General features: G+C 48.5%; 1 protein-coding gene across 7 annotated transcripts in view; it reads left to right on the plus strand.

The window, feature by feature from the left end:
* Nucleotides 1-21,678, plus strand: part of NF2 (NF2, moesin-ezrin-radixin like (MERLIN) tumor suppressor) — a 48,187-nt gene that overhangs the window by 8,832 nt on the left and 17,677 nt on the right. For all 7 annotated transcript variants that reach the window (XM_075770197.1, XM_075770195.1, XM_075770194.1 and 4 more), the window contains exons 2-13: nt 2,558-2,683; nt 3,733-3,855; nt 6,093-6,176; nt 10,385-10,453; nt 10,925-11,007; nt 11,695-11,770; nt 12,080-12,214; nt 14,451-14,525; nt 15,829-15,942; nt 18,254-18,376; nt 18,753-18,970; nt 20,358-20,463. In XM_075770197.1, the coding sequence (XP_075626312.1) occupies nt 2,558-2,683; nt 3,733-3,855; nt 6,093-6,176; nt 10,385-10,453; nt 10,925-11,007; nt 11,695-11,770; nt 12,080-12,214; nt 14,451-14,525; nt 15,829-15,942; nt 18,254-18,376; nt 18,753-18,970; nt 20,358-20,463 (1,332 nt within the window). The remainder of the gene's footprint in view (nt 1-2,557; nt 2,684-3,732; nt 3,856-6,092; nt 6,177-10,384; nt 10,454-10,924; nt 11,008-11,694; nt 11,771-12,079; nt 12,215-14,450; nt 14,526-15,828; nt 15,943-18,253; nt 18,377-18,752; nt 18,971-20,357; nt 20,464-21,678) is intronic.

A 21,678-nucleotide genomic window follows, 5' to 3' on the forward strand; every position in this document is an offset into this window, starting at 1 on the left:
TTTGTTTTCAGAAGCTCGTAACGGCTTGCAAAATCGTCTTTGTGCTTCAGGTGTCACTTCAGTGCAGAGCGAGGACGGGATGGGGAACTGCCAGCGTGTCCTGGCTTTCTCCCAGGCTTTCTGCCCAGCCTTGGACAGCAGCTCTCTCCATTTCCCTGTGCCTGGGGGGGTCTTTTTGTGTTTTATGGCCAGGAAATGTGGTAGTTAATGATACAAGGCCTATCAAGTAAGGGTAAGGAGGGCTGAGGTCCTGAATGTCTGTAAAACAGTTGGAGTTCGGCTGTCAAAAGCTACTACTTGAATGCAGATCGTTACTTTAAGTACCGAAGTGTGGAATGAAATCATGTATGTTGAAATAAACGTGGCTGCTGTTCCATTTATATATTTAATGAAGGTAATTCAACACAGTCGGGGAGGATGTCTGTGCGATGTTATGGTTAGAGACTTTAGCACTGTGCAGGCAGGAATGTTAAATATATATTTCTGCCATAACGTACGCGTGCAATGACAGAGCGGCGGCGTAAAATCTAGCAGCAAAAGCAATTGCTTAAAATATTCCCGTGACCAAATTTAAATTGCAGGGTGGGGGGAAAACCACACAAAGCTCTTGCTTTAATGTTCGCTGCGGGTCTTGGAAACTAACTGCTGGCTTGCTTTTAGGGAGGAAATCTTTGGGTCGTGCCAGCTGACGCAGCGTGGTGAATGAAGATCTGGTTTGGGTGCCGGCATGAAAAACTCTGCAGAGGCGGTTTGGTGGGGAAATCCCAGCCTGGGAGGAGGGGAGCTCGGTGGGATTGCAGTCCTCAGCATGGCTGGAGCTTCAAAACCCCGATCCCACGGGATGTGGAGCGATGTCTGGGGAGGAAGCGCTCCCAGGAGCCTGTCCTGGGAAAGGTTTGGTGCAGGGCTGTGTGCGTGCAGGCACCGATCGCTCCTTTAAAGCAATAGGCTGAAACGTGGTCCTTTGCAGAAGGGGGGGGGGGGAAAGCCAATAACGCTTTATGCAAAGCTGTTTAATTCTAGTTAAGAAATAGCCCTTTGATGGCAGCCTGGTTTTATGTGCCTACAGAAATGGTACGAAATAGCTGTTTAAATGTGTCTCGCTCTGTTTTGTCTGAACCCTTAAATTAACCTCCCTCTTAAAATAATAGTCGGGAAAAGATCTTCCGCAATCTGAACCATCCTGTGCCGAGCTGGAGCTCATCAAGGGGACTGGAGGCTAGCTAAATGTGTGAAATTAGAGTTTTATAATTACAACACTGCAAAACTTGCTCCTCCTGGTGTTTTTGACCTCGAGGTGTTGACAGCGCTTGATATGAATTGCGGAGAGGCTGTGGCGAGCTGTCCGGGGGTGGTGTTTTGTTCTTTTTTTTGGAGGGTAGCGTCGGTTTTATTCTGTTCTGGGACTGTCAGCATGCGTGTGTGTGCCCTGGGATGGGGAGAAAATAGCGATATACTCATTTAATCGAAGCCAGCAGAACGGCAATGAGCTTGTCCTCAGCAGCTTTGCCCACAAGGCGGCAGTGGGTGACAGCGAGAGCGGCGTGTCACCCGCACCAGCCGTCCTGCCGTGCCTGAGCATTAATATTGATGCTGTCCAGGTGGCACCAAGATTGAGTTGTAGTGACAAGAGAATGTGCCGAGATCCTTTCGCCCTAGGGCTTTAGAGTAATGGCCATATGTCTCGGTCCAGCAATTGTTTCCACCGTGCAGATGGAAGACCAAAGTGGCTTTGGCATATTAGATTCATCTGTTTTATGTCCCTCTTCACCTTTCTGCCTCCCAACGCCTTCTGTTTTTATGAGCGAACTTCAGTAACAACATAGATGCAGCTGCAAGATTGCTCGAAGGACATGGTCTTTGAGCAGGACCAATTTTCTCTGCTCCTGAGCTGCTTTTGTCACCAACATTTTCAGCAGAAAATGCAGTTTGACTCTATCAAAACGTGCTCGGAGAGAACCGCTGACTTCAGTGATATTTTTTTTTTTTCCCTGAGCTCTTTTTCCCTTTTACCCTTTTTGCAGGGTCGGTAGCTCTGGATGAATGCGCTTCATACGTAGATCATTTCACTTTGGATTTTGGGGAGCGTGTTGCGCCCTTGTCTATGAAACCCCGTTGCTGATACTGGACTTTGCGCAGGGTTTCTCGGGGGTTATAGGTAGAGATGTTAAAGGGGCAGTTAAGCGGGTTTTTCCTTTCTTGCTGGAAACAGGCTGCTCATAGCAGTGCACGGCTCAAAAGGAACCTAAATGGACCCTTCAGGTCCTCTGTTGAATGCTGGTGGGTTGCCAGAGGAAGAAATAGGGCTTTACATGTCATTGTTGGGTGGGGGGAAATCACATCTGTTTCCTGCTGAGGGAAGAGCTGGTGATCTGCAGATGACATCAGATGGAAGGATATAAAGTATGCTTCGTTAGGATGTGTTCTTGTTGGTACCAGCTGCCTTTTCCACACTCTCAAAGACCTTGTGAAGTGAAAAAAGAGTGGATACAGTTGAATGGAGCTGAAGTTCTAAAATCCATCTTTATAACTCTGCTTTCTGTTTGCTTTCCTGCAGGTGAAGTGGAAAGGGAAGGACCTGTTTGATCTAGTATGCAGGACACTAGGACTCCGAGAAACCTGGTTCTTCGGGCTTCAGTACACTATCAAGGATACGGTGGCTTGGCTCAAAATGGACAAGAAGGTTGGAACCAAATTTCCCTTGAGAGGGCGTGTGGGATGACACAGAGGAGAATATGTTTTCCTCTTTCTTTGCTTTCCCGAGGTTGTGTTATGTGTGGTATCGAAGTGAACTGGGTGACGTGTATTTGAATCTCATCCCCATGACATCTGTAGGTCAAACTGGGAAGAGTTGGCAGAGATACCCCACCCCAGCTCCTTCTGAGCCGTGAGGCCTCAGACTGGGCACGCTGAATCTCCTGGAGGCATTTTGGGAGACAGCCATGCTGGGATGCCGGGCTTCCCAGTGCCTGTAATGTAAATGAAACCTAAAAGTCTCTCTTCTATGCCCCTGAGGGACAAAACCCAGAAAAGCGAGGTTGCATCTTAGCTTCTTTTGTCGTTGAGATGTACAAAGAGTTAGGGAGGAGGAAAACTAGAGGAGTGAAAGGGAGATGGAGATAAGGGAGGAGACACTTCCCAAATTTGTGACCTCCAGGTTGCTGAGGGTTGGGTTGGAGAAGTGATAGATGTGGTTCTGTTTGCATCCAAAAGATGCTACGCTCAAACCGGACTGTAATCGAGACTGCGAGGGAGGTCTGGGTGTCTCGCGTGTCATGCCAAGGCTTTAAACTAACGCGAATCTGAACTGGACGGTGCCAGCGTGGTGGCAGGGTAGCGAGGCACAACACTGAAATACGAGAGGAGGCATTGCAGGGAGACAACGTGAAAGTCGAATGGTGGCGTAGCAGGACATAGCATCGCTCTGTGAGGTTCGGAAGAGGCAATGTGCGCATAGCAGATCAGGATCAACCTCTGCTGTCTCATTTCGCATGCTGTTTGTTTCTGCCTTGTTTGTTTTCTTGCATCCTTATGAGTGTCAGAAATGTTTGTCTGTTTTCTTTTTTTAACCCTCGTTTCCGAACTACTTAGGTTGGTTCGTCTGTTCTAGATGTCTAAAATGCTTGACAAAAGATGTGCTGATCTGAACAGGCGGGAACTGTATCTTGCCTCCAAGAGACAGGGTGCTGAAGAAGCTGGAAGGAGTAGCTGAATGGCTCTTGTATCCCACAGGTTCTGGATCACGATGTTCCAACAGAGGAGCCCGTCACCTTTCACTTCCTGGCCAAATTTTATCCTGAGAACGCAGAGGAGGAACTGGTCCAGGAAATCACACAGCACTTGTTCTTCCTGCAGGTAGGAGCGGTGTCAGTACACTGTTTTCCAACCCGAGGGAGAAGGAGCTAGGATGAGCAGACGTGCGAGAAGGTTCCAGGGTCAGCAGAGCGTGGATCCTCATCGTTATGTTCACACCTCTCTGAAGGGAGTTGTCTTCAACAACAAAAACTTCTTAAAATAGGTCAAAGATGCTTTGTCTGGATGAAGCCGTCACAGATGCCCAGACTCGCAGACCTCGTAAACTGGCTGTCAGGAATGATTAGGTGATTTGTAATATTAGTGTGTGGTAGCTAGGGGAAATGAATCTGTCAGATGTGGGCTTGAATGACACACAGAGCCTTGGAGTCCACCTCTCTGCAGGGTGTGGATATCAGTTGTGCTGAGGGATGGCGATTGCCTTTGTACATGATAGCGTCGTTAGGGGAAGCAGGGGAATTTCATCCTCAAGAACAGAATGCAGCCAACCTGTTTTGTGTTCAGGCTGTACAGCAAGGTTCGGCTCTTCGCAAAACAGCCTTCAGATAACTGGAGCAGAAGAAAATCCCAGAAGCACGGCTCTGTCAGAGACTGACGGCAAAAGCCGAGGAGAAGGGGAAACCTGCGGGTCCCACCTGCCCCAGTAACTCGTGCCCTTATGTTAAGCATTTGGAAACTGTGGTGAACGCAGCATCAGGCTTTTTTCCTTTATTTAAAGTATGCTACAAAACTTTGTGTCCTGAGAAATCAGCCTAGCTGATGATGATGTAGCAGTGCTTCACGGCTGGTAACGAAGAGTTTCTATCACAGGAGCTCTCTTTCAGACAGGATCAATTTTCTGAAACTCTGTCCTGGAAAGAGTTGTGCCAGCCATGGTTACAGGGAGTAGGGTAGTCCTAGTCAGCCTCTTAGGTATCCCTTATTGGGACGTTTCAGCTGCTCTGTGGCTGTTAATTTGAAGTTTCTAAAATAAATAAGTTACAAAAATAAAAGACACTCATTCTTATGTTTGTTACACCAACGTTAGAGGCAACCTGGATCTGGATGCTCTTAGAAATACCACTGTAGGCTTCAGCCTGCCCTGCCCTTTCAGATGGATATCCAAGTGAGCTCACCAGCTTCTTGGTGCTCTTCCAAAGTTCCTCTTTGCATTTAGAAGTCCTTCAGCTCTGAAGAGCAAAGTATCACTGTTAATTTCTAAGGTCTGTCTCATGCGTTAGTGTCTCCATAGGGCTGTTTTTAAATGCTCGATTTGCCACGGGCTTTATCCTCGATGAGGAGGAATGCTGTTGGCATCTTTGAAAAGGAAAATCGGGGAGGAAAAGCAGTTAAAGACACGTTTTATAAATGCGGCCTGTGACTTTTCTACTAGGATTTCTGATGGTGAGAGGAGCCTGGGCTCCTGTAATGCGTATGGGAAACGGGAGCACACATAAGCCTGCAAACTCTCCTGTTTTTATCTTAATGCAGGAGAGTATCTTCTGTGATTATGTTGTAAGCAACTTTGAGGACTCAAAGCACGTTATAAATTCAAATTGATGTTACTGCATCTCTGTGACAATCCAGTTAAGTCTCCCAGGAAATAATGTGCTTTTTTTTTCCCCCCTATCTTTATTCAGGAAAATTAAGTGTGCAAAACCAAAAAATATCGAACATGACAGGTTTAATTTTTTAATGCGCAAAAGCCAGGAAACGTAAAGCTGTGGCTTTTGGGAACTGCACGTTGGTTCTCCTGGGAGCGTGCGCGGGGCTTTGCCTGCTGCTAAAAGCACTGCCGCGGAGGTGACTGGCAGCTCTCCTTGCTGCCGGTGGGATTGGAGGGAATTGGCCTCGAGCGCAGGTGAGCACTGACTCACAGTGAGACCTGAATATCCCAGAGCAAAACCTTTGTGTGCTCAGAGACTCGGCTGCAAACTTCTTTTTTAATTTAGCGGTGTGTATAGCTGTTGTATCAATCCATAGCTTATGCCTTAAGAGGTTTTATCTCTGTGTTTACACGGAAGATTTCTCCCCCCTCTCCTTGCCTTTAGGTTCTGTCATATTCCTTGTATAAATTTAGCTCTTCTCGCAAAGCTGTCTCAGAAAGGTGGCCCGCGAAAGCCTGAGCCTTCCGAGCCACCGGAGACTTCCTGGGCCCGAATTGTAATTAGTGTTAGGAAAATTGTTAACTATGTGGTTGACAACTCAAGTTAAAACAAACTGCAACCATCTGCTGTGACAGTCGTGCTTTGCACTGCTCCACTAAATGTGTGTTATGTGTCCTTTTCTGCTACGTGCAGGTGAAGAAGCAGATTTTGGATGAGAAGATCTACTGTCCTCCTGAAGCTTCTGTCCTGCTGGCCTCTTACGCCGTCCAAGCCAAGGTAGGCACAGGGGGATTCTCCGGGGACCCGCTGACATTGGCGGTGGGTTAACGTTGCTCCTGGGAAGCGATAGCCGCTTCCCGAGGAAGAGGAGGGCAGGGAAAGTTGTTAAAACTTGGGGACTATGCTAGCGATGTTGCCTTCGCTGTGCTGCTGGTTCCTGGCTGCCTTCAGACGTTGGACAGATTTTTGCTTTCTCTTTCCAGGACTCTCTAACAAGCACTCAGCTTATGAGCCGCAGTGCCTGCTCAAGTGTGGCTTGCCGCTGGAGCAGGTGAATTCCCCATGCCTGTGCTTTTTTGGATCTCCTCCCTGTTCTTGCCGTTGTAGCCAGAGGCAAACCAACCATGGCACTCGCAGCTCCACTGCTTCCCCAGAATACTTGTCATCATGATAACTGCTTTATTTTGAGTGCTACAGCTTGCCGCGTAAATGTTATTGCAGTGTTAAAGGGCTCTGTCTGGCTTCTCCCTTTATTTTGGGTTTGATCTTGGGTGTTTGGCCTCACTAGGCAGAGGAAAAACTCAATGGGTATTAAGTTCCCCTCGTTCCTTGGCCGAATTCTGCTCTAGAGCCAGAGTTGATGTGTTTTGCTGAGGGCTTTTTTAAGAGAACACCCTTTTCCAGTCTGGAGCACGCAGCCCTGGACAGCTTGCAGCAGAGGGACTCCTGGGATAGAGGGAGCAGCCTGAGGTTCAGAAGCGAGGATGCTCTTGCAGGAGAGGAAGTAATTTATCCCTGTATACACATAACATGTACTGCTGCTCAATTAACGAGTCTTCTAGCTAATCTCCAGTTTATGTGCGTAAATAGAATGTCTTTGGAAGAGGCTCGCAGGAGGGGGGATTTGGCTCTGAAGAGACAGCCTGATCCAGGCTGGTTGGAAACACAGTCCGGTCCTCGGTGTTTCACCGTCGCTTTTTCTGGGTTCCTGTATAATCTTCCTCGTAGCCCTTTAGTCCGTGCCCGGTTTGTCTGAGTACAGCCGTAGGTGATGTGCAGCGGTGTTCTTTGATGATGAATGTTTGAATTTACTAGAAAAGGACATTTTTCTCCTTGTAGTCAGAATATTGATGAAACCGTATTTTGTTTGAGAGACTCGTCAGCCAGGGAGAGATGAGTTGCTTTTAGAAATGTTTTTATTTGTTTGAAACATTCATCACTCTTATTAGAGTGCATGAGTAAACACTTACTTGGCTTTTTCTCCGTTGACCTGCTGAGCTGAGGATACATAGGGGATGACTTTTGCTGTTGCCAAAATGAATAAACCATTGGGTAAATACTGAGCGCTGTTAACTCTTGGCCGTGACGGCTTCTGCGGGAACAGGCTGTAATTTGGTACGGGACTGTTGTGCCGTCCTCTTTCTCTTCTTGCAGCGTGGCCGCTGACCTTGCGCTCGGCAGCACGCTCGATGTGCTCGACGCTCGGTCGTCTGGAGGAGGGCAGCTGGAGTTAGAGCAGTTCTAACCTTGCACGTCTTGATTCTGCACGGAGATTGTGAGAAAGGTGGAAGGAGAAATGCCTTTTCTGATCTTCACTAATGTGCTTTCATGTCTGCAGCAGACATTGCCAGCCCCCAGGCAGGGTTTCCCCTTCTGCTGTGTTTGGTTTTTGGGTTTGGGTTGTTTTTTTTCAGCAAAGGAGAAAGCTGAAAGCATATCTTTGGTACGGAGCTGGGAAGAAAGATGTTGCAGGTCATCTCCTTCCAGTTAAATAGGATAATGATGTCCTTTCTGGACAAGAAAGCAGCCACTGAGCACAGTAATTTCACTAATAACGTGCTGATTTGCATGATTAGGGGCATAATAGCCTGACATAGCGGTGTGTTTGCAGCCATTTGATTGACAGCCAGGTTGGTTTGTGCTGTTGTCGCACACCTACCTGCAATAACAAAGTAAGCGTGTGGGTCATAAAAATAAAAGCTTATTTATTTCTATATCTTTGTGTTTATTTGGGGAATTACTATGTGTTTTCCCCTCTAGCCCTGCATTCAAACCACCCACACTGCTTTCAGATCTTGGAGGCGGTTCAGGTTTTAAATAGCCGGGAGAGATGTAGAATCTACGGAAAAACACGTCCCAGCAGAAAATGGTAACGGCCAGGAGGTTCTTCCATTTCTTGCCCCTTAAATGCAGATTGCTACCATGCCCCAGCCCTCTCAGCCCTTCAAATCTTGCAGCACTAGCAAAGATCTCTCTTATTTTGGTATTTTTTCCCCTCAAAAAAACCCGGTATGTGGTGTTAACAGTTTGAAGCTGAACATGCCTGTCTTTGTCCAGGACTGTGTAAGCCAGGTGTATGAATGAGGTAAAGGCAACTTCCGTGCGTAACTGTGGATATTAATCACATAGTTCAATTAACAGGAGCTGAAATTCCATGACAGTTTTGAAGTAATGATTTAATTGAAAAGGTCTTTAAAGTATATTTGCCGAATCATTTGAGCCAACATATACCGCAATACTTAAGCCATTTGTTGATTTTTGACTTGTGAATTATTAATGTTCTCATCCAGACTCCCTCTCGGTACAAATATTCCTTTGGGATGTGGCAATATTTTTCACCACATGAAAATCACATAATCCATACTTAGTCTTGGATCTCCGTGGTAGATTGCAACAAAAAAATAATCGTGTTAATCCAATTTGCTATTATTCTCATCACTTAAAAATGATTTATTTTCTGCCTCTCCAAGGTTATTGGAGTTGTTTCCTTTGCCAGTGCCATGTTTTTATTGCTGTTCCCTTTTGATGTGGGTTCGAGGGACGTGTACCTGCAGCGCGCTGCTTTCTGAGGAGCTCCGAGCACCTATAGACCTTGGAAGACAGACAGTTGCCGCTGCTCAGCACCCTCCTGAATGAAATCCGTGGCGGTTTTGTTATATTAATTGAAGTTTGAGTCAGTGTTGATTGTTGCATGCTTCCTTTGCATCTGCATTGGCTCCAAATCAATATCTGCGGCTTTAATCCCCGCTTGTCGTCTATGAAACGTCGCTTGCTGGGCTGCGGAGAGGATGTATGTGTAGGCTTTTGATGCTGAGCTCTGGTTTTAGTGTACAACGTGATGGTTCTGGCATTAAAAGGAGGCTGATACGGAAAGCTTCCTGCCTTATTACATGACCACCTTGTGCGTCTTGGTCTTGGCTTTAAAAATTGTCACCATTTTGTACTTTCTGAGCAGAGGTTCTTCAGAAAAGCAGGGAGGGAAGGGCTGTCTCCCTTGCAAAATGAGTGACTTGAGCAAACGTTGCTGTGTCTCGTGTAATTGGGTAATGTCACTGCAGAAGTCCTGTCTGCCAGGTGAATGAAAATCGCAGCATTTCGCGTACGTGCCTCACATCCGTCGTCCTCTTCTCTTGAACTTGCTAGGTTATTTGAGGTGCCGTTTTCTGGCGGTTTCCTGCCCTCCTGAGCTGTACAGGAGGTAAATTCATTTTCACATGCACCGCAGGGACACTCGGCTTTTCAGTCTGTTAATAAGCAGTTTTATTTCTCAGTCACTTTATATCCTGCTCAAAAAGATGTAAATCTAAACAAATACTAGTAATTACTGGATGGATTTAACAAATCTGAATTGGATTCCACTGCCCGGTTGAGCCATAGACCCTCTGGCAGAAAAGCCGACCCCTGCCTGAGAGGAGGCTGTCAAACTCCTGTAATTTTTTTTTATATTTGTTCATTAGGGTGGTGAGCAGCGACAGAGAAACCACCATCTGCCTCACCCGAATTACTGCTATCCATCAGTCTTTGGGGACTGGTCTTTGTCCATATCTTAACTCCCTGTCCCACTACCGGTGGGAAGGCAAGGACCGCCCTGCTATAGAGTGAGTCTTTCCCTTCGTCGGAGGACGTGTTTTCTGGGCACGGTAATTAGAGTAGAATAGAATTGTTCCGTTGGAAGGGACCTACAGCAATCATCTAGTCCAACTGGTGGTGGACGTCAACTGGTGATGGGAAGTTTTGCTCTGCTTCTCCCTCTGCTGCATGAGTAGAAGGAGAGTGTTAGTTTCTATTAGCAATCAAATGACAAAGAAAATACAGTTATTAAATTTACAGAGCAGCATATGTTCTCTGCTCTAACAGGTTGTGACGTGAAGGGTGTAACAGTCTGCCTTTGCTCGCTCCCTGAGGGGTGGATGTGTAAGGGTGACGAGTTTTACTTGCCTGTGTTGTTAATGTGGGGCGGGCACGATGTCTGTGCTTCTTTCCAGTACGGCGATTACGATCCCAACGTCCACAAGCGAGGCTTCTTGGCGCAAGAGGAGCTGCTTCCAAAGCGGGTAAGGATCTCGGCCGGGCAGAGGAAGAGATTTCCAAGCCTGGTTGTGTTTCGTGCAGCAGAGACCTTCTCTGCGGGACTGCCTGCAGGGTGCACCCTGCTTCACTTTCCTTGGGCTTCCTTACCAAGGCAAACAATCCAAAAAGGATGCATCGAGGGAGGAGAACTCAATCTCTTTGTGACATATTTTAATGAAACCAGAAGCAAACGTTTTCTTTTCACGGTTTCATCCTGCCTGTGTCTCCTCGTGGTGGCCTGGGGACAGTTTGCCTGTGCTGCGTGCTTGGGAGGGTTGAGCAAGCACTGGGCGATGCTGGTGCGGGGCTGAGAGTCGCCTGTCGGGCGTCCTGAGGTCGGATGTGGTGCTGGGGAGGGGTTGCTTGGGGCTGGGGTGGTTCTGGCTTGCTTGCTGGCTAGGGAGACTGTGACAAGAGCAACTATGACCTGGTTACTGTCTCCCCATGTATCTCAGGTAATAAACCTGTACCAGATGACTCCAGAGATGTGGGAGGAAAGGATAACAGCCTGGTACGCAGAGCACCGAGGCAGAGCGAGGTGAGTGTGTGCTGGAGTGGTGGGTCAGGGTCAGTCCCTTCCCCCAAAGAGTCGCTGGGGTTTTGGGAGCTCGGGCAGGTGATGGATGCGCTCTGCTGACAGCAGGGTTAATCCAGCACGCCTCTGGGGCAGAATCACGAAGGGAAAGGGCTTTCTGTGCTCCGCGTGTGCCCTGCTGTCCCCTGGTCGCTGGTGGGGTCCTCGAGAGAATTTTGGACTGATGCTGAGGAGGGGACCGCCTGCAAAGGGGCAGGGAGGTGGGAAGGGGGGTCAGGGTGCCTTTTGGGGCAGGAACAGAATTCGGACCGATGAGGTGTTTTCCTGCTTTGGGTGGCAAAATGCTCCTTGCGGGGGATAAGCCTGAAGCGAGATGGATCTGAAGCAGGGGCCTCCCAGCCAGGGATTTCCGATATATGCCGTAGGGATTGGGAGATGGGCAAAGCAAGGCCTGACGTGCTGCGTCTCCTTAGGCAGGCCTCGGTGGCCATTAAGATGCTGGCAAGCTGCAGAGTGGGATTTGCTGCTGGACTTTATTGATCCTGCCGGCAAAGCGAAGCTTGACCTGTGCGACAGAGACAGTCCAGCCTTTAAAGCCTTGTGTGTGCTTAGGATCAGAAAGAGCAGTCACCCCCCTCTCTCTGATCCTACCAAACATCGTAATGCTGGCTTTTTTTTTTTGTCTGACAGAGATGAAGCTGAAATGGAGTATTTGAAGATAGCTCAGGACTTGGAGATGTACGGAGTGAACTATTTTGCGATTAGGGTGAGTGTAGGTCGTGGGTTGTGTTTTCTTGCCGGCGTAGCTCTTGTGTTAGTCTCTATCTTTTGTGTTGCTGTGAGATTGGGTGAGTGGAGCCTTGGAGAGCCAGCAGACCTGGGAGATGGCTGCGGTGCCTTGGTGAGAGTCCCTGCCGCAGTGTGCTTCGCTGCTAGCTGCCAGGGAGGCAGAAGCTCTTTTAATACACAGTGCTGGCTCAGGGCCCAATGAAGCCAATAATGGTTCACATCAGACCCTCTGAGTGGAATAAAAGGGGTTTCTGCTCTTTTTTTTTTTTTTTTTTTCCTCCCATAGAATAAAAAGGGCACGGAACTGCTCCTTGGAGTTGACGCCTTGGGTCTTCACATTTATGACCCAGACAACAGGTTGACCCCTAAAATCTCCTTCCCATGGAACGAGATCCGGAACATCTCTTACAGCGATAAAGAGGTATGGATACATCTCCCCTCTTCCCTGAGAGCAGTAAGAACACAATTGCAGTTTAAAATAATTTCTCTTAGCTTCTCTGTCTGCTGTGCTCGCTATCAGCAGCTTGGCTCAGGGCAGCTTCGATTGAAACCTTATTTCCAAGCCTTTCCAAAACCTGCCAGGAGTGGGCATACAAGAGGTCAACGGGGAGCTATTCCTCTGGTTTTAGAGAGTGTTCAAACCCTCTATGTAATTTTTTTCCCCAAAAAAACCCCAACCCAAAATTGCTGTTGGTGTGCTTTGCCCAAATATCAAAGTTCAGAAGCTGAGATCTGTGCTTTACTGGATATATTATTCTGTATATACACAGTATTATGAAATATAGGGAGATGTATTCCTGGTGAGAAGAGCTCTTGCCACATCATTACATCATCTTGAGTTTTCAGGCTGCCAGGCTTGGCATAACAGCTGGAATCTTTTTAGGAAGTTGAGTAATTTAAGCCCGCTATTGGGTAGATATTTATTAAATCCAGACCGTAAATACGAATCTTCTGAATCATTGCCCACCAAAGCTAGCTGAGAACAGCAGTGAAATTGGCTGTGGAGGGGAAACTGATCTGCTCAATTTTCGGTCTGTGAGAGCTGCTCAAAGAAAACCAGCTACCTTCATGGTAAGGCAGAAAATTAACTTTTTAATTAAAAATTGTTTTCCAATCTAAACGTGATATTGATCAGGGTAAAAGCTAAAGGTTTCTCATCGGCTGCCTTTATTGCATGTCTTGTGAAGTTTTATAAGTAACAAGGCTGCACTGGAATTCTCTTCGCTTGTTTTACTTCTTAAAACTAAAGAGCAGAAGAGCCCAGTGCTTGGTGACTTCCGAAGGCTTTCCTGCCCGTGACAGATGAGTGCGGTGGAAGCTGTCTGATCAGGGATTGCCTCAGAAATCTGGGGATTGAAGCCTCCGTAACCAGGCCTTGACACGAGACTGTAATAGAGCTTTCTCTTGGGGGAAAGGACTGCCACCTTCCATCAGGTCAATCATCTGTGTAGTAAGATGACCGCAAGTAGACCTGACGTGGTAGTAAACAGGCTTAATAGCTGGGTATGACAGCTACGTCGACACAACAGAGGGGTTTAATCTGTCCTAACAAAGATTGACTCTCTACGTGGAACTGAAATTCCTCTCGTGGCGTATTTCTGCTGTTGCTCTCAATGAGTGGTGGGGTGCTGCCAGCGCCCGGGTCCAGGGACATTCACACACGTCTGCCTGTGTGAAAGTCTTAAAAGATTGGCTCTTAAACTGACAAAACAAAACACTGCCAGGGCAAGTTCTGCTGAGCCCTTTTCAGGCAGTACAATGTATTGACAAATAGACCTACTTTAATGGACACAGACTGCCTGCTCGAGCGCTATCTCTTCAGCTGGTTATTTTTGTAGAGTGTGGGGGAGTGATGGAATATATGCATGCCTTCTAAAAAATGCGGTGTTGTGGAGCACTCCATCTCTTCAAGTAGCCTTTTGTTAGTTCAGAGTTTTCTCTCTGCCCAGGGGCTGTATTACCAACACAGTCTCAAGTCTGGCGATGCCGCCTCTGTCCTCTTGAGAGACCCGCTGTGGCAAAGCTCTTTGGAGGGGGAAAACCCAGGCTGCTGTTCGGTTGGCACGTGGAGTGTAAATGCGAGTTAGAGCGAGGGAATAATATTTTGAATTGCAGAGCAGTCTTGTGATATGGCTTACTTCTGGAGAACTAAACACATGGAAAATCTTTTTGGGGAGCCCTTGCGAGTAGAGGTGTCAAGGGGAAGGGCAGCAGCTCGTGTTGCTGTGTTCTTAATGCAAACCTCCTGCCCATCCATCGGGCAGCTGAGCTGGTTCTTCCTCCCTTCAGAAGTGCCATGAATTCCTGCTGTACCTTCTCCGTTCTCTACAGCTGCCAGGAGAGCAGCATCTTGCCTCAGGAGGTGCTCTGCAGAGGACGCTGGCTCTTGAGCATTGCAGTCTGTAGGTGGACAGCACTCTCGTTGCTTCTTTGTGGCACTCGTGTTTTTCTGACCGGAGGAACAGTGGTCTCCTTGGTTGCTTTTGATACCCGTTCTCTTGCTTGGCTAAAAGCCACGGGGACAACTCTCAGCCTTGTTTGTCTGACACTGCTGACCTCCTCTGAGCCAAAGCTTTCAGTAAGACTTTTATAGCCGTGGTTTTATTAAACGCACTGCTCTCTGATAACTCTCTCCCTCTTTATTTTTTCCTTTTCAGTTTACGATTAAGCCATTGGACAAAAAGATTGATGTTTTTAAATTCAATTCATCAAAGCTGCGTGTGAATAAGCTGGTAAGTCTACAGACAGAGTAATTTTTATTGCCTGCAGCAGTAGTTTCTGCAGGCAGTACGAGACAGTGTTCTTTGGGGGCTTTTCCTCTGAGCAGCTGGAGGGAGCGTGCTGGACTGTAGATGTGATTTGGCGTAACAGTTACTACTCGGTCATAACCTCTAGTAGAGAAGGGGGAAGCTCAAGTCAAACTCCTTCACAGAACCTCTTCCCCCTCTCCTGTTTTTGTGCTCCCTTTCCAAGCTCTGGGGTTATAACTGACCTGCATGGCAGAAGCACTTAGTAAGTACAACTTTCTTGTCACCCCCTTTCTTCTCCTGCGGATCTTTTCCATTCTGCCCTGTGAAGAGGTCTCCCTGTTTCGGGATGCACCGTTATCAGAGTCGCAGTCCTGGCTTTTCCGAGGCTGATCCCCTCTGAGGACTCTCTCCTTGTACAAGGATGGAGGGGGCTACCATTGAGCTGTTCTGTTCAGCATCCGTGTTAAAGTCCAGCTTTAGCTACTGTTCTGGATTTGGAATCTGGAGGAGCTTTGATCCAGATTCTGTAGTAGCTGTGCACTGTGTTAGGTTGCACAAGGGACCTGCAGAAGGCGATATTTTTCCCATCCTTATAAGAGAGGGAAGGGACCTTTGCTGTCCTGGTTATAGGCTGTCCTGTACTTCACATGCTGTAGGGAAGTGGAGCTTCCTGGCAAAGGCCTCGTTCACTGCACTCGTCAGGTTCATGCTGCTGTAGCTCCTCTGACGCCAGAGGAGTCATTTGTGACTTGTGAAATGCAAGTCGGGCACGTGAATCAGTCCTTTAGTAGAAAAGAATCTGAGTTCAGAAACCTGCTTTTATTGTCGAAAAGAGCTTTCACTCTTCTGTGTCCTCACCCCTTTGCTAACCCTCCTCTAGTATCGCCACCTTCCTTATCTTCCTCCTTGAGTGCCAGAGGAAACCCCACTGGTGCTCGAAACCCTTCAGCACAGGTATCTGAAGATGTCCAAGGAAGTTTTTGATAAGCCTTCTGTTTGTATGGAGTCTTGTCCAAGACAGAACGTGGTTTTCCATCTTTTTTTTTTTTTTTTTTTTTTTTTTATTTAATCTCAATGCTTTGAACATGCAGTTGGGAGAAGGTGCAAGTTCATCTTGAACTTAAAGGGGACCTGGTATGAGAGCTCATAGGGTTTGAGACCAGTGGGTGGAAGTGCTGACAAGCACCAAACCAAAGCAGTTCTAATGGTTTTGTGTGTCAAGAATACAAACTGCCTCACCGTCATCATGCGTACAGCTGTTTTTCTTCACCCTTGACTGGAACAGATTCTTCAGCTGTGTATTGGAAACCATGACCTCTTCATGAGGAGGAGAAAGGCAGACTCGTTGGAGGTCCAGCAAATGAAAGCGCAGGCCAGGGAGGAGAAAGCCAGGAAGCAGGTGAGAGACATATCTCATATAACTAGACCATGAGCCAAAATCAGAAATGCAAATGAACTTGGGAAGGAGCAGTCTCCAGAATGACATCAAGCACATGGAGCAGCTTTGAGGGACGGTCCAGCTGAACATCTCTTTTTAGTAGCCCGCTCCCACCTTGCCAGTCATTCTCAACTTGGCTTTGCAGCCCGAGTCCAGCCCCCACGCTCGGGAGCAAAACTGGGAGGACGGGAGGGAAGAGCTAATCTGGATGTCCTACCAGTGTGCGTGCATCTTCCCCGCCTCGGTCTATGCCTGGGTGCCATAGCTGGAAAGATGCAGTACGTTGGGGTAGTTGCTTGTAATTAAAGCAGGGGCTGTGAGGGGGAGCTGTGCTTTGCCGTAGTTCTTCGCCTCGTTTTCTAATTACATGGTGATGGAATGCACGCCGACATTTCGGGGTTGTGCAGCCTGCATGCTAATTCGGTGCTGGCCTCCTTTATCTGCCGCAGGTCAGCCCAGGCAGCAAAAATGGCTCTTTGGAGGCAGCAGTGTGTAGCCGATGAGCATATATCAGCAAATTGGATTGTATGAATCATTGTTTTCTGCTCATGGACCTTTTCTACTCACTGAAACCCGCACAGCTAATCTGAGTACTGGTGCTTAGAATATAAATGTCCCTTTCGCAATAAAGCCGCTAGATAGCAGCAGAAGAAACCAAAGCAGTCACTTGCACCCAGGAGGGTCTTATGCTCAAGGGACTGCTAAGTTAATGGATTGGAGCGTGTCCACAGAGGTTCCTGCGTGGTGCTGGAGTTGGGGTTGAGGTGCTCAGCTAGCCTGGAGATGTGATGTAGCTTGTCTTGCAGGCACCTCCTGAAGCAACTCTCCTTCCTGTGGCTTCTGGGGTGGCAGGAGAGGACGGGACGTGAGTCACTACAAGGGTAACTGGGGCAGCTCCTCTGGGGAAGAGGGACATTCTGCTTCCCACAGGGATTTCTCTGGTCAGTAAAGAGTTGGCATTCGTGGAGGAAAAAGTCCTCCTTGGAAGGAGCAGCATGGTGTCCAAGGGACAGGTTTTAGAATCTTGTGAGTTTTTGGTGCGTTTGAATCGTGCCAGCAAGACCTCCAGCTTAGCTGGGCTGCCGGGAGAGGTGAGGGCGCTGAGAGCGAGCAGAAGCTTATCGCTTCGCATGAGCTCTCGAATCCAGAGCGCTTGTGCTCTACGGGAAAGGTCGGGCTTCTGCTTGGGTTGGCTGGCCACACTGCTGCCTCGCCAGCTCTCTTCTCCCTCCCCAGGATCCACCGTTGTTAACTGGTTCCAGATAGTCCTTTTATATGGGGACTTCTTGGTAATGGAACTCCTGAGTGGGATGCAGATCGTAATGATAATTAATGAGGGGAACCTTTAATAGAAGGAAGCAGAGCCGTTAGAGCAGTAGGCGTCCCGCTTTCAGAACACAGTTGGTGTCCAAGGAGCGGAGAAATGTGTCTTGTCGCACTTATTTCCCTTATTAAACCCAGCAGGTGGCCTGTGCAATGCTGCGAGCCCTTGCTGTAGCGTGGATATTTATAACGCACCCATCTCGGTCGTACTGGAGTGCTTAAAGTTGGTGTGTTAATTAGCCCAATGGCTCCCTTTGGGCGCTTGGCTAGCGGAGAGGTAGTTGGGCACGCTCTGTCTGCACAACACTCTAGGCATCTTCTGGGAAGAGGTGGCAGGATTCTGGTGGGCTGCCTCAGCGTGGCTTGGATCTTCCCCCCCTGCCCCAGGAGAAGCATTGCTATTTCCTGCGGACCGAGCTGGAGGGAGAGAGTAGTTTATTGTATCTAGGAGATGACCTCCCCTATAAAGGAGTGGAAGTGAAGTTTCCAGCATGCTGGGATAAATGTCTGATCAAAAGTAGCAGCTATCCACGTCCTTCAAAGTCCTGCCTTGTGGTGTGTCTATACTTGATATTTTGAAGATGCCCTTAAGCCCAGTCTTGCCGTAAGAAGCTCTAGGCATAGCTGGAGCTCTTGGGACCCAACTTATCTGAGTTGGCGTAGGAGGGTACTGTCTGGGGACGTAATCATCTGGAGGCAGCTTGTGGCGCAGCGCTGTGGGTGACAGCCTGATCAGAGGGTAGGGGATTGTCTTGGGAACGGCACTGCTCAAGGGAGCAGGGTGCGTCAGATCACCCCATGTAGTGAAGTTCCCTGTGTGGATAAGCAGAGAGGAGGCAGCAGCGCAGTCCTGTGCTCTAGCCCCCACCTAGTGACCCTTTCTCGCAGTGTGCAAAGCCTTTCTGATGTGTGTTATTTCTCCTTGCTTTCCCCAATACCTTTTTCCTAGATGGAACGGCAGCGCTTGGCCCGAGAGAAGCAAATGAGAGAAGAGGCTGAGAGGACGAGGGATGAGCTGGAGAGAAGATTGATGCAGTTAAAGGAAGAGGCAACGATGGCCAACGAGGCTCTGGTGAGTCTCTGGGAGGTTGTTTCCCGAGGCACTGCAGCTGTTCCTCACTCTCTTCCACTGCTGAAGCGTTTTAGGAAGCAAAGTGACGCTGTCCTATGGCTATTCTCAAACTGCTGCTGGTGGACAGTGATCAGGAGGCTGGATGGAGTTGATTTTATCGTGCTAGCCTGCTGTGGCAGGAGCACAGAGGAGGATGATTTGGGAGGGAGCCTGGGCACATCCGGGTCTTGGCTGCAGAAGGCTGCAGGCTTTCATGGAAGGGAGAGACACTCTGGGCTGTGCGGAGCGAGCGGCTCAGGGCCCTGCTCCGGGGTTTGTAAGCACGTTCAGGGAGACGTTCGGTGCGCTTGACGGTTTAATGTGCCTTAATTCTCAGATGAGGTCTGAAGAGACAGCAGACTTGCTGGCTGAGAAGGCTCAGATCACGGAGGAGGAGGCCAAGCTCCTGGCTCAGAAAGCAGCTGAGGCTGAACAGGAGATGCAGCGAATCAAAGCCACGGCCATCCGGACGGAGGAGGAGAAGCGACTGATGGAACAGAAGGTGCTAGAGGCAGAGATGTTGGCACTGAAAATGGCGGAGGAGTCGGAGAGGAGGTCAGAGGGTACAACCTTGCAGCTGCCTCTGCTTTGCTTTCCAACCCCCTTCTGACTTAGCTGAAAGAGCAGCTCCTGCCTTGAGTTAGTCCGTCCGAGGGTTTGCAGTGAGCCCTTGGCCTCCCGTGCGTGCACAACAGCAAACGGCCCCAAGGCTCAGCTGGTTTCTCTCTCCATCTCACTGTTTGCCACAGCTGGGCTGTCCCCGAGTGGGAAACGGTGCTGGTAGAGCAGCGGTGGCCCTGATCTTTCCCTGGATTGGAGCTGGAGACCCTTCTCTGAAGCCTTCTTTGGGAGAGACGCTGTGGTGAGAGCAGCAGGGAAGGGGCTGTCAGCTAGCGGGCCAGGAGGTACTGTGGTCCTTGGCACTCTGCCTTCCGTGCCCTGACGGCAGCAGCAGAAGCCAGCTCTACTTTTGGGTGATTTCTGCAAACATCGCTGCATTCCCCAAAGTATTGGACAGCATTAATAACACTTGGTTTTGTTTTTTTTTTTCTTCTGGATGATAGATCTACATTCCCTATTTTTTCTTTATTCCTCAATTTTCCTCTCAGCTGTTTAGTTCTCCTTACCAGTTGGGCAGTCTCTGTTTCAGGTTAGCCTTGAGGTCTCCCTGGCTCCTGGAGTCCTTGCTTCTTGTTAAAACTGGTGTTTCCATCCTCCTGATAGCAGAGCCTGGGTCCCATGGGGCGTTTGGTAGTGAGCAAGGAAAAGATCGTTCTTGTTTCCTTCCTTGTGTGTGAAACCTTGCTTGGGGTCAGCCCTTCTGCTTGGATGGACACTGCCCTTGTCCATCTCTTCTTGCCTTGGTCTCTATCTTGTGAAGTCTCTGCTCAAATTTCAGTCCGGCAGAGAAAGCTTCCTTCCCTCCTTTGGCTTTCTCCTTGCAGGGAGTCCTTGAGCCTCAAGGGTAAATACTGGTTTTAGAATTGTTGAGCCCTGTGAGTAGGCAAGCTGCGCGGTCTTGGGTGCTTTTTCCTTTGTGACTGTAGTAAGTAATAGTTAGTAGAGGCTTACTTGTCAGAAAATTGCCTCTCCTGCTGTAAGTCTGAGCTTTAGTTTTGAAGTCATTCTCTCCATTCTGGCATCTCGGCGCACTTCTCCAGTCCTTAGCCTTGCTCACCGATGCTCATGCAGAGCCCGTGTCAGAGCTGCCCTTCCATGGCTAGGATTTTCGTGCTAATTAAAACATCCCACCTGTCGGAGGTTCTGGCATTTCCCTCACTCAAACAATTTTTTAGTTTTAGTTTAGTTCTTAGGGTTTCTTTAGTCTTCTTGTGGGACAAATTTCAACCTGTTCTGCCCCTACACTGTAATCCTGCTTCTCCATCTTCTCATTCCTCTCAACTTCAATCTGATATTTGCCGTTTGCTGTTTTTCTTTCTAGAGCGAAGGAGGCTGATCAGCTGAAGCAAGACCTTCAGGAGGCTCGCGAGTCTGAGCGGAGAGCAAAGCAGAAGCTTTTGGAGATCACCAGCAAGTCGTCCTACACGGTAAGAGCGATCTGTATTGTAGTTCCCAGCCAGTGAATGTGCCCTGGAGGAGTCTCTTATCTCCATCCCGTCGGTGGAGGGGTGTGAGCTCTCATCGCATTGCTCAGTAGCTCAGGAACCCGCAGCAGTGTTTGCCCTTTTCATCCAGGCACCCTGTCCAGCAGAAGACCGCTCTTCTCTTTCCACCCCCTCTCATGGTAAAAGAGCAAGGGAGCTGCTGGTGACATTGAAGGCAGCAAATTTTAAGCCAGTTTAATCACCATGTCAGAGCCATGCTTTGCTAGCACGTGTGGAATGTGCCAGCTCAGTAATAGCTTTTAAAATAGGGTTAAATACTTACGAAATGGAGGATGTGCTTATTCTTGTTAGGTGGGATAAACATTGTTCAGAACCTGTAAATTCATTCTTTGGGCATAAACCGGCCACTGTGCGTCTGTGTGCTGGAAAAAAACCCCAACTTCCTTGAAGGGAGATTATTCCATAATTGCCCATTAAGAGGATTTCACACCTTCCTCTGAAGCATCTGGTCCCAGTTGCTGCCGGGGACTGAAACACCAGACTAAATGACCATTGCTCCGATCCGTCTGGCAGTTCCTATTCTCAACTTCTCTAATTGTGCTGCAGGGCCTGCAAAACCCATCAAGAGCTCCCTTCCCTGCAGCTCACACCTGCCACGGCTGCCGGTTCGGCTGCCTCGCTGTCCTGAGGGGTGAAGGGGGAAGAGCTCAACAGCTTCAGGAATAGACTCAACAGACGTACGTGGGAGTTATGACCCGCCTAGTACTGAAGTTTTAATTTGTACCTGCAGGCTCCTTCTCCCCCCGCCTGCCCCTCTGGAAACTTTTAAGGAGCAGATCGAAGAGAGTTTGACAAGTAGTAACTTTTCATTCCAGTTCTCTGAAGTTCCCTGCAAAAATATTCAGAAGCGTTTAAGAATGGCCCTGATGGAAAACAGTCAGGTGCTCTGAGCCATGGGACACTAAGTCGAGTGCTAGGTACCCCAGCGCTTTATAAAGCTTAGCTTTTGACTGCTCTTACTTTGCAGTCACTAGCTTTCTGGGATCCACCAGTTCTTTAATTCGGGGTTTAAGTTATGCACAGGGTGGAGCGTCCTCGTTGAAACTGCTGCATGGCTACATCGGTGTTGATGTTTGGGCAGCACTTACACGTCCATGTTCCCTCGTGTTGCTGTGTCCATCCTTAGTCAAACGGGCA

This window comes from Balearica regulorum, chromosome 17, assembly GCF_011004875.1.
Source record: "Balearica regulorum gibbericeps isolate bBalReg1 chromosome 17, bBalReg1.pri, whole genome shotgun sequence".
Taxonomy (NCBI): Eukaryota; Metazoa; Chordata; class Aves; order Gruiformes; family Gruidae; genus Balearica; species Balearica regulorum.